The sequence below is a fragment of the Salvelinus alpinus genome, chromosome 5, assembly GCF_045679555.1.
Source record: "Salvelinus alpinus chromosome 5, SLU_Salpinus.1, whole genome shotgun sequence".
Lineage (NCBI taxonomy): Eukaryota > Metazoa > Chordata > Actinopteri > Salmoniformes > Salmonidae > Salvelinus > Salvelinus alpinus.
The window spans coordinates 102301916-102314084 of NC_092090.1; the positions used below are offsets into that span (position 1 = coordinate 102301916).

Below are 12169 nucleotides of genomic sequence, written 5' to 3' on the forward strand. Positions count from 1 at the left end.
TATCACTCTAAAATGTGCCGTTTTGTCACAGATGTCTGAAGTTTGGAGGGAGCATTTGGCTTGCTGACGGGGTGCTGAGGAGTATTTCTGTCTGTAATAAAGCCCTTTTGTGGGCTCATTCTGATTGGCCAGTTTCCCAAGCGGATTGGCCTTTTCCCTCCCATGCTCAGTCGTGAAAATACTATAGATTAGGGCCTAATTTATTTATTTCAGTTGATTGATTTCCTTACATGAATTGTAACTCAGTAAAATAGTTAAAAAATGTTGCATGTTGCGCCTAATTTTGTTCAGTATAGTAAATTATTTGCACTTTGAGTAAGCAGCGACCATAGTGTTTCTGTGGCTGGTTTTCTACGAAGTAGTATTGGAGAGCAGTTTAATTTCTAAAGAGAGAAGTTAGCAGATTGGTCAGAGATGAAACCATACTGTTTCAGGCCTCCTGAGTGGCGCAGCAGTCTAAGGAAATGCATCCCAGTGCTTGTGGCGTCACTACAGAACCGGGTTCGATCCCAGGCTGTGTCACAACCGGCTGAGTCCCATAGGGTGGCGCACGTTTGGCCCAGCGTTGTCCGGGTTAGGTTTGGGTTTGGCAGCGGGGCTTTACTTGGCTCATCGCACTCTTGCGACTCCTTGTGGCGGGCCAGGCGCCTGCAGGCTGATTTTGGTCATCAGTTGAATGGTATTTCCTCCGACACATTGGTTCGGCTGGCTTCCGGGTTAAGCGAGCGAGTGTTAAGAAGCACGGTTTTGACGGGTCATGTTTCGGAGGACGCATGACTCGAACTTCGCCTCCCGAGCCCGTTGGAGAGTTGCAGTGATGAGACAAGATCGAAATTGGGGATTCAATACAGTTGAAGTCAGAAGTTTACATACACCTTCTACATACACCTTCGCCAAATACATTTAAACTCAGTTTTTCACAATTCCTGACATTTAATCCTAGTAAAAATTCCCTCTCTTAGGTCAGTTAGGATCACCACTTTATTTTAATATTGTGAAATGTCAGAATAATAGTAGAGAGAATGATTTATTTCAGCTTTTATTTATTTCATCACATTCCCAGTGGGTCAGAAGTTTACATACACTCAATTAGTATTTGGTAGCATTGCCTTTTAAATTGTTTAACTTGGGTCAAACGTTTTGGGTTGCCTTCCACAAGCTTCCCACAATAAGTTGGGTGAATTTTGGCCCATTCCTCCTGACAGTGCTGGTGTAACTGAGTCAGGTGTGTAGCCCTCCTTGCTCGCACACGCTTTTTCAGTCCTGCCGACATTTTCTATAGGATTGAGGTCAGGGCTTTGTGATGGCCACTCCAATACCTTGACTTTGTTGTCCTTGAGCTATTTTTGCCACAACTTTGGAAGTATGCTTGGGGTCATTGTCCATTTGTTAGACCCATTTGCGACCAAGCTTTAACTTCCTGACTGATGTCTTGAGATGTTTCTTCAATATATCAACTAAGGAAAATCTTCAGATTACAAAGTTATAATTTTCCTAATATAACTCTTCAGATATTTTAATATCTGATCAATTAGTCTTCTAATTAATGAATTATTTTTTACCTCACGTTAGTCTCATTCCAAACGTCGTAAATTGTTGGTTATCTGCATGAACCCAGCCTTCACTATGAATCATCCACACATCAATTGTCTTAATCATTTATTTACTAACTAAATAATCACAGAAATACAGTGGGCTAAGTGGGCTAGTGGGCTAAGCCGATATGACGGCTTGGTGGACAAAGGGAAGTGGGTGTGGACTATAAAGGGCGGAAAAGACAAAAGGAGTCACTACACCGTTGATAATTGCAATCAATATATATTTACGCCCAGTGTGTCGTCGTGATCTCTGTTGGTCCGTCCTTCTGTTGGAGAGTTCGACCAAGCGTCTCTCTGCTTCCCTGAAGTCTTTTCGTGGTTAGAATGAATACTTCAGAGTACCATTCAACACTAGTTGCTGACCTGGTGACTATATTGTACCAGGGTTTGTTTGTTGACATCTCTTCTTTCTCCCTCTTCCCTCTGTCCTTTATCTTCTTCGCCTGCCCCTCTATTTCTTCCTCTACTCTGTCCCTCTGTCCAGATCCGAAGGACCCTATAGCCATCGAGCGGTTGAACCTGATGAACATGGCTAAGCTGAGCATCAAGGGTCTGATTGAGTCGGCCCTGAACCTGGGCAGAACCCTGGACTCGGACTACGCTCCGCTACAGCAGTTCTTCGTGGTCATGGAGCACTGCCTCAAACACGGACTCAAAAGTACAGAGACGTCGGCTACCTACCTATGTTATTGTTTGTTCTTGCCTCGTCCCATATCTGTTAGTGCGGTCTTGTTTCACCAAACTTGACATTGACCATAGGAGTTGGTTGCCAAAACAGATCTGGGACATGTTTGTATAGATGTAGTCTTGTTTCTCTGGTGTAACAAGAATCCTCAGTCATATCTTTGATAATAATAATTTGAGAACCGTGCTCCCAAATTATTACCATCGACTGTCTTACTCATGGAAATTCTACTCTTGACCATTGCTACACGCCTTTTGGACACGGGGTATAAGGCCCTCTCTCGTCCTCCTTTCGGCAAATCTGACCATGACTCCATCTTGCTTCTCCCTGCCTACAAACAAAGACTCAAGAGGGAAGTGCTGGTGGTCAGGTCTGTGCAGCTTTCGTCCGACCAATCAGAATTCTGTCTCCATGACTGTTTTGATCACGTGGACTGAAATATGTTCCGGGTCGCCTCAGGAGATTAACATCAATGAATACGCCGACTCCGTCACCAGATTAAATTAAAATGGCGCCGGAAGAAATGGCAGCAGTTTTACTGGGGCCCAACCAATTGTGCTATTTGTAACTTATTTTGTACATAATGTTTCTGCAACCGTATTTTACGGCAAAAAAGAGCCTCTGGATATCAGGACAGCGATCACTCACCTCAGATTAGACAAAGATGTTTTTCTTCAATAAGCAGGACGCACAGGACATTCTCCGAACACCCAACAGGACATTCTCCGAACACCCGACAGGACATTCTCCGAACACCCAACAGGACATTCTCCGAACACCCGACAGGACATTCTCCGAACACCCGACAGGACATTCTCCGAACACCCGACAGGACATTCTCCGAACACCCGACAGGACATTCTCCGAACACCCAACAGGACATTCTCCGAACACCCGACAGGACATTCTCCGAACACCCGACAGGACATTCTCCGAACACCCAACAGGACATTCTCCGAACACCCAACAGGACATTCTCCAAACACCCAACAGGACATTCTCCGAACACCCAACAGGACATTCTCCGAACACCCAACAGGACATTCTCCGAACACCCAACAGGACATTCTCCGAACACCCAACAGGACATTCTCCGAACACCCAACAGGACATTCTCCGAACACCCAACAGGACATTCTCCGAACACCCAACAGGACATTCTCCGAACACCCGACAGGGCCAACATCCAGTTATTTGCAAGAGGAAGAAACGCAGGTACAGGGGACACAGAGTGGGGTGCCTCGTTAGGACCCACAGAAGGCGAGTGGGAAAGCTGCTGTTACCGTCAATATTACTCGCCAACGTACAATCATTGGACAATAAATTAGACGAGGTACGATCACGAATATCCTACCAACGGGACATCAAAAACTGTAATATCCTGTGTTTCACGGAATCGTGGCTGAATGACGACATGGATATTCAGCTAGCGGGATACACGCTGCACCGGCAAGATAGAACAGCACACTCCGGTAAGATGAGGGGGGGGCGGTCTGTGCATATTTGTAAACAACAGCTGGTGCACGAATCTAAGGAAGTCTCTAGATTTTGCTCGCCTGAAGTAGAGTATATTGTGATAAATTGCAGGCCACACTACTTGCCTAGAGAGTTCTCAGCTATACTTTTCGTGGCTGTTTATTGCCACCACAAACCGATGCTGGCACTAAGACAGCACTCAGTCAGCTGTATAAGGAAATAAGCAAACAGGAAACCACTCACCCAGAGGCAGCGCTCCTAGGGCTTCAATTACCTCTTTTGCCAGTTGGCCTGGACCCTTTGCTGCCGACACGGAGCCCCACCAATCCATCACGACTACCAACGTAACCGTCCGAGGGGGGTTTCTGTCCCGAAGCAAGCACCAGTTAGCCTGGAGTTAGCCTCGAGCTAGGCCCATCTCCCGGCTAGCCTGAAGAAATTCATCAGATAATCCCTGGGCTTCAATACCTCTTTTGCCAATTGGCCTGGACCCTTTGCTGCCGAAACGGAGCCCCGCGATCTATCACGACTGGTCTGCAGACAGGTTTCAACAGGTCCCCCTGAGGCCCATCTGCTAGCCCCGGCCTGCTAGCTGTCTGAATCTCCGTGCCTCCAGCTCGCCTAGCTACTCACTGGACCCTTTGATTACTCGGCTACACATGCCTCTCCCTAATGTCGATATGCCTTGTCTATTGCTTGTCTGTACATTATGCCTTGAATCTATCCTTCCGTGCCCAGAAACCTGCCCCCTTTACTCTCTGTTCCGAATGCACTAGACAACCAGTTCTCTTAGCCTTTAGCCGTACTCTTATCCTACTCCTCCTCTGTTCCTCTGGTGATGTAGAGGTTAATCCAGGTCCTGCAGCCCCCAGCATCACTCCCATTCCCCAGGCGCTCTCATTTGTTGATTTCTGTAACCGTAAAAGCATTGGTTTCTTGCATGTTAATATCAGAAGCCTCCTCCCTAAGTTTGTTTTATTCACTGCTTTAGCACACTCCACCAACCCTGATGTCCTAGCCGTGTCTGAATCCTGGCTTTCCATCCCTAACTATATAGGGTTAGTTATATATATATATATATATATATATATATATATATATATATATATCCTGGCTAAGGAAGGCCACCAAAAATCGTGACATTTCCATCCCTAACTATAACATTTTCCGTCAAGATAGAACTGCCAAAGGGGGCGGGGTTGCAATCTACTGCAGAGACAGCCTGCAGAGTTCTGTCATACTATCCAGGTCTGTGTCCAAACAGTTCGAGCTTATACTTTTAAAAATCCACCTTTCCAGATATGTCTCTCACCGTTGCCGCATGTTATAGACCCCCCTCAGCCCCCAGCTGTGCCCTGGACACCATATGTGAATTGATTGCCCCCCATCTATCTTCAGAGCTCGTTCTGTTAGGTGACCTAAACTGGGACATGCTTAACATCCCGGCCGTCCTACAATCTAAGCTAGATGCCCTCAATCTCACACAAATTATCAATGAACCTACCAGGTACAACCCCAAATCTGTAACCATGGGCTATTATTAGATATTATCCTGACCAACTTGCCCTCTAAATAGACCTCTGCTGTCTTCAACCAGGATCTCAGCGATCACTGCCTCATTGCCTGCGTGCGTAATGGGTCCGCGGTCAATTGACCACCCCTCATCACTGTCAAATGCTCCCTAAAACACTTCAGCGAGCAGGCCTTTCTAATCGACCTGGCCGGGGTATCCTGGAAGGATATTGACCTCATCCCGTCAGTAGAGGATGCCTGGTTATTCTTTAAAAGTACTTTCCTCTCCATCTTAAATAAGCATGCCCCATTCAAAAAATGTAGAACTAAGAACAGATATAGCCCTTGGTTCACCCCAGACTTCACTGCCCTTCACTAGCACAAAGACATCCTGTGACAGGAACCAATATACTCAGTCAGTTAGGAAAGCTAAGGCTAGCTTTTTCAAACAGTAATTTGCTTCCTGTAGCACTAATTCCCAAACGTTCTGGGACACTGTAAATTCCATAAGAGCACCACCTCCCAGCTGTCCACTGCACTGAGGCCAGGCGACACGGTCACTACCGATAAATCTACGATAATTGATCATTTCAATAAGCATTTTTCCACGGCTGGCCATGCTTTCCACCTGGCTACCCCTACCCCGGTCAACAGCCCTGCACCCCCCACAGCAACCTGCCCAAGCCTCCCCCATTTCTCTTCACCCAAATCCAGATAGCTGATAATCTGAAAGAGCTGCAAAATCTGGACCCTGTACAAATCAGCTGGGCTAGACAATCTGGACCTTCTCTGCCTAAAATTATCCACCAAAATGATTGCAACCCCCATTACTAGCCTGTCCAACCTCTTTTGTATCGTCTGAGATCCCCAAAGATTGGAAAGCTGCCGTGGTCATCCCCCTCTTCAAAGGGGGTGACACTCTAGACCCAAACTGCTACAGACCTATATCTATCCTGCCCTGCCTTTCTAAAATCTTTGAAAGCCAAGTTAATAAACAGATCACCGACCATTTTGAATCCCACCGTACCTTCTCCGCTATGCAATCTGGTTTCCGAGCCGGTCATGGGTGCACGTCAGCCACCCTCAAGTTCCTAAACGATATCATAACCGCCATAGATAGAAGACAGTACTGTGCAGCCGTCTTCATCGACCTGACCAAGGCTTTCGACTCTGTCAATCACCGCATTATCATCGGCAGACTCCATAGCCTTGGTTTCTCAAATGATTGCCTCGCCTGGTTCACCAACTACTTCGCAGATAGAGTTCAGTGTGTCAAATCGGAGGGCCTGTTGTCCGGACCTCTGGCAGTCTCTATGGGGGTGCCACAGGGTTCAATTCTCGGGCCGACTCTTTTCTGTGTATAGATCAATATTGCTCTTGCTGCTGGTGATTCCCTGATCCACCTCTACGCAGACGACACCATTCTATATACATCTGGCCCTTCTTTGGACACTGTGTTAACAGACCTCCAGACGAGCTTCAATGTCATATAACACTCCTTCCGTGGCCTCCAACTGCTCTTAAATGCAAGCAAAACTAAATGCATGCTCTTCAACCGATCGCTGCACCGATCGCTACCGCACCTTTCCGCCTGACTACCTATCTAGGTGTCTGGTTAGACTCTAAACTCTCCTTCTAGACTCACATTAAGCATCTCCAATCCAAAATTAAATCTAGAATCGGCTTCCAACAAAGCATCCTTCACTCATGCCGCCAATCATACTCCCGTAAAACTGACTATCCTACCGATTCTTGACTTTCGTGATGTCATCTACAAAATAGCCTCCAACACTCTACTCAGCAAATTGGATGCAGTCTATCACAGTGCCATCCGTTTTGTCACCAAAGCCCCATATACTACCCACCACTGCGACCTGTATGCTCTCGTTGGCTGGTCCTCACTACATAATCCGTCGCCAAACCCACTGGCTCCAGGTCATCTATAAGTCTTTGCTAGGTAAAGCCCCGCCTTATCTCAGCTCACTGGTCACCATAGCAGCACCCACCCGTAGCACGTGCTCCTGCGGGTATATTTCACTGGTCATCCCCAAAGCCAATTCCTACTTTCCTTCCAGTTCTCCGCTGCCAATGACTGGAACGAGTTGCAAAAATCTCTGAAGCTGGAGACTTATCTCCCTCTCTAACTTTAAGCATCAGCTGTCAGAGCAGCTTACCGATCGCTGTACCTGTACACAGCCCATCTGTAAATATCACACCCGACTACCTCATCCCCATATTGTTACTTATCCTGTTGCTCTTTTGCACCCCAGTATCTATACTTGCACATCATCATCTGCACATCTATCACTCCAGTATTAATGCTAAATTGTAATTATTTTCACCTCTAGGGCCTATTTATTGCCTCCCTACTCTTCTACATTTGCACACGCTGTACATAGATTTTTCTTTTCTATTGTGTTATTGACTTTTTTTTTTTTTGTCGCACTGCTTTGCTTTATCTTGGCCAGGTCGCATTTGTAAATGAGAACGTGTTCTCAACCGGCCTACCTGGTTTAATAAAGGTTAAATAATAATATAATAATAAAAGTTGTGGACTTCAGGAGGAATCAGGCTGGATACACCCCCATGCTCATCAATGGAGACGGTCAATAACTGCAAATTCCTCAGCGTACACCTCAGAGAATCTGAAATGGTCTAACCACACGGACACCGCAGTGAAGGCACGACAGCGACTCTTCAATATTCTGAAGAAATGTTGCATGTCCCAGAGGGCTCTGTGTTCTACAGGAGTACCTTCGAGAGCATACTGTTGGTCTGCATCCTGTTACGGACACTCAGCCGCGGACCGCAAGGTGCTTCAGAGGGTGATGCAGCCTAACGCACTATTGGGTGCCCGCTGCCTGCCCTGCAGGACACCTACAACACCAGGTGTCGCAGGAAGGCCAAGAAGATCATCAGGGACCCGCCATGCCCTGTTCTACCTGCTTCAATCACTCAGACGGGGGCAACAAAGGAGCATCATGGGAACAACTGGAAGGACTGGCCAATAGTTTCTACCCTCAGACCATCAGGCTGCTGAATATCCCCCACTAGTCAGCTACCTGCAACCCCTTCCTCCCTGCTACTCCCCCTATGGTCTTTACTCTGCCTCTACCCCCAATGAACATGTCATTATTCCTCCCTGCTACAGTTGTTATGTGTAATTATTCTGTAGTTTTATTACCATTTGTCATTATTTCGTTTCACTAGTCCTGTATGTTCGGAACCTAAACGTTTCACTAGTCCTGTATGAGCTCGGAACCTAAACGTTTCACTGTAACCCTGCAATCACACCTGCATCCCTGTACATGTGACTATTAAACACTCTGAATCTGATTGTAATGATGTAAGTGTGACAGATTTATAACCTACTGATTCTGTACATTCAGGATGCTTAGAAGTGCCCTGTCAGGATGATCTTAGCATTGGTGTTGTGAAGTATTGTTGGCCTAACGTTCCCTCTACCTACCCCCTCAGCCAAGAAGACGTTCCTGGGGCAGAACAAGTCTTTCTGGGGGGCCTTGGAGCTGGTGGAGAAACTCACCCCTGAGGCTGGAGAGATCACCGCCAGCGTCAAAGACCTGCCAGGACTCAAGTAAGAGTCGCCGTCTCTAATGTCCTCTTCCCGTCTGACTGACGCCGTCCCTAATGTCCTCTTCCCGTCTGACTGACGCCGTCCCTAATGTCCTCTTCCCGTCTGACTGACGCCGTCCCTAATGTTCTCTTCCCGTCTGACTGACGCCGTCCCTAATGTCCTCTTCCCGTCTGACTGACGCCGTCCCTAATGTCCTCTTCCCGTCTGACTGACGCCGTCCCTAATGTCCTCTTCCCGTCTGACTGACGCCGTCCCTAATGTCCTCTTCCCGTCTGACTGACGCCGTCCCTAATGTCCTCTTCCCGTCTGACTGACGCCGTCCCTAATGTCCTCTTCCCGTCTGACTGACGCCGTCCCTAATGTCCTCTTCCCGTCTGACTGACGCCGTCCCTAATGTCCTCTTCCCGTCTGACTGACGCCGTCCCTAATGTTCTCTTCCCGTCTGACTGACGCCGTCCCTAATGTCCTCTTCCCGTCTGACTGACGCCGTCCCTAATGTCCTCTTCCCGTCTGACTGACGCCGTCCCTAATGTCCTCTTCCCGTCTGACTGACGCCGTCCCTAATGTCCTCTTCCCGTCTGACTGACGCCATCCCTAATGTTCTCTTCCCGTCTGACTGACGCCGTCCCTAATGTCCTCTTCCCGTCTGACTGACGCCGTCCCTAATGTCCTCTTCCCGTCTGACTGACGCCGTCCCTAATGTTCTCTTCCCGTCTGACTGACGCCGTCCCTAATGTCCTCTTCCCGTCTGACTGACGCCGTCCCTAATGTCCTCTTCCCGTCTGACTGACGTCGTCCCTAATGTTCTCTTCCCGTCTGACTGACGCCGTCCCTAATGTCCTCTTCCCGTCTGACTGACGCCGTCCCTAATGTCCTCTTCCCGTCTGACTGACGCCGTCCCTAATGTTCTCTTCCCGTCTGACTGACGCCGTCCCTAATGTCCTCTTCCCGTCTGACTGACGCCGTCCCTAATGTCCTCTTCCCGTCTGACTGACGCCGTCCCTAATGTCCTCTTCCCGTCTGACTGACGCCGTCCCTAATGTCCTCTTCCCGTCTGACTGACGCCGTCCCTAATGTCCTCTTCCCGTCTGACTGACGCCGTCCCTAATGTCCTATCCTCTCTTCCCTCTAACTCAAAATATTGAAGATCAACAGGTAACTGCCAAATGAAAGGAAACCCCAACATGAAGTGTGTTAATAGTTGGGCCGCCAGAACAGCTTGATTGCTTCTTGGATTCTACAAGGGTCAGAGCTCTATTGGAGGGATGCATCACCATTCCTCCATGAGAAATGGATTCTACAAGGGTCAGAGCTCTATTGGAGGGATGCATCACCATTCCTCCATGAGAAATGGATTCTACAAGGGTCAGAGCTCTATTGGAGGGATGCATCACCATTCCTCCATGAGAAATGGATTCTACAAGGGTCAGAGCTCTATTGGAGGGATGCATCACCATTCCTCCATGAGAAATGGATTCTACAAGGGTCAGAGCTCTATTGGAGGGATGCATCACCATTCCTCCATGAGAAATGGATTCTACAAGGGTCAGAGCTCTATTGGAGGGATGCATCACCATTCCTCCATGAGAAATGGATTCTACAAGGGTCAGAGCTCTATTGGAGGGATGCATCACCATTCCTCCATGAGAAATGGATTCTACAAGGGTCAGAGCTCTATTGGAGGGATGCATCACCATTCCTCCATGAGAAATGGATTCTACAAGGGTCAGAGCTCTATTGGAGGGATGCATCACCATTCCTCCATGAGAAATGGATTCTACAAGGGTCAGAGCTCTATTGGAGGGATGCATCACCATTCCTCCATGAGAAATGGATTCTACAAGGGTCAGAGCTCTATTGGAGGGATGCATCACCATTCCTCCATGAGAAATGGATTCTACAAGGGTCAGAGCTCTATTGGAGGGATGCATCACCATTCCTCCATGAGAAATGGATTCTACAAGGGTCAGAGCTCTATTGGAGGGATGCATCACCATTCCTCCATGAGAAATGGATTCTACAAGGGTCAGAGCTCTATTGGAGGGATGCATCACCATTCCTCCATGAGAAATGGATTCTACAAGGGTCAGAGCTCTATTGGAGGGATGCATCACCATTCCTCCATGAGAAATGGATTCTACAAGGGTCAGAGCTCTATTGGAGGGATGCATCACCATTCCTCCATGGGAAATGGATTCTACAAGGGTCAGAGCTCTATTGGAGGGATGCATCACCATTCCTCCATGAGAAATGGATTCTACAAGGGTCAGAGCTCTATTGGAGGGATGCATCACCATTCCTCCATGAGAAATGGATTCTACAAGGGTCAGAGCTCTATTGGAGGGATGCATCACCATTCCTCCATGAGAAATGGATTCTACAAGGGTCAGAGCTCTATTGGAGGGATGCATCACCATTCCTCCATGAGAAATGGATTCTACAAGGGTCAGAGCTCTATTGGAGGGATGCATCACCATTCCTCCATGAGAAATGGATTCTACAAGGGTCAGAGCTCTTTTGGAGGGATGCATCACCATTCCTCCATGAGAAATGGATTCTACAAGGGTCAGAGCTCTATTGGAGGGATGCATCACCATTCCTCCATGAGAAATGGATTCTACAAGGGTCAGAGCTCTATTGGAGGGATGCATCACCATTCCTCCATGAGAAATGGATTCTACAAGGGTCAGAGCTCTATTGGAGGGATGCATCACCATTCCTCCATGAGAAATGGATTCTACAAGGGTCAGAGCTCTATTGGAGGGATGCATCACCATTCCTCCATGAGAAATGGATTCTACAAGGGTCAGAGCTCTATTGGAGGGATGCATCACCATTCCTCCATGAGAAATGGATTCTACAAGGGTCAGAGCTCTATTGGAGGGATGCATCACCATTCCTCCATGAGAAATGGATTCTACAAGGGTCAGAGCTCTATTGGAGGGATGCATCACCATTCCTCCATGAGAAATGGATTCTACAAGGGTCAGAGCTCTATTGGAGGGATGCATCACCATTCCTCCATGAGAAATGGATTCTACAAGGGTCAGAGCTCTATTGGAGGGATGCATCACCATTCCTCCATGAGAAATGGATTCTACAAGGGTCAGAGCTCTATTGGAGGGATGCATCACCATTCCTCCATGAGAAATGGATTCTACAAGGGTCAGAGCTCTATTGGAGGGATGCATCACCATTCCTCCATGAGAAATGGATTCTACAAGGGTCAGAGCTCTATTGGAGGGATGCATCACCATTCCTCCATGAGAAATGGATTCTACAAGGGTCAGAGCTCTATTGGAT

General features: G+C 47.7%; 1 protein-coding gene across 10 annotated transcripts in view; it reads left to right on the forward strand.

Moving 5' to 3' along the window:
* The window catches only part of LOC139577361 (protein RUFY3-like), a 102223-nt gene that overhangs the window by 14414 nt on the left and 75640 nt on the right, over positions 1–12169 (forward strand). For all 10 annotated transcript variants that reach the window (XR_011675261.1, XM_071404427.1, XM_071404422.1 and 7 more), the window contains 2 exons: positions 2083–2256; positions 8749–8866. Coding sequence is in view for 9 of the 10 variants with exons in the window: in XM_071404427.1 (XP_071260528.1) it covers positions 2083–2256; positions 8749–8866 (292 nt within the window). In the remaining variant the exon portion in view is untranslated. The remainder of the gene's footprint in view (positions 1–2082; positions 2257–8748; positions 8867–12169) is intronic.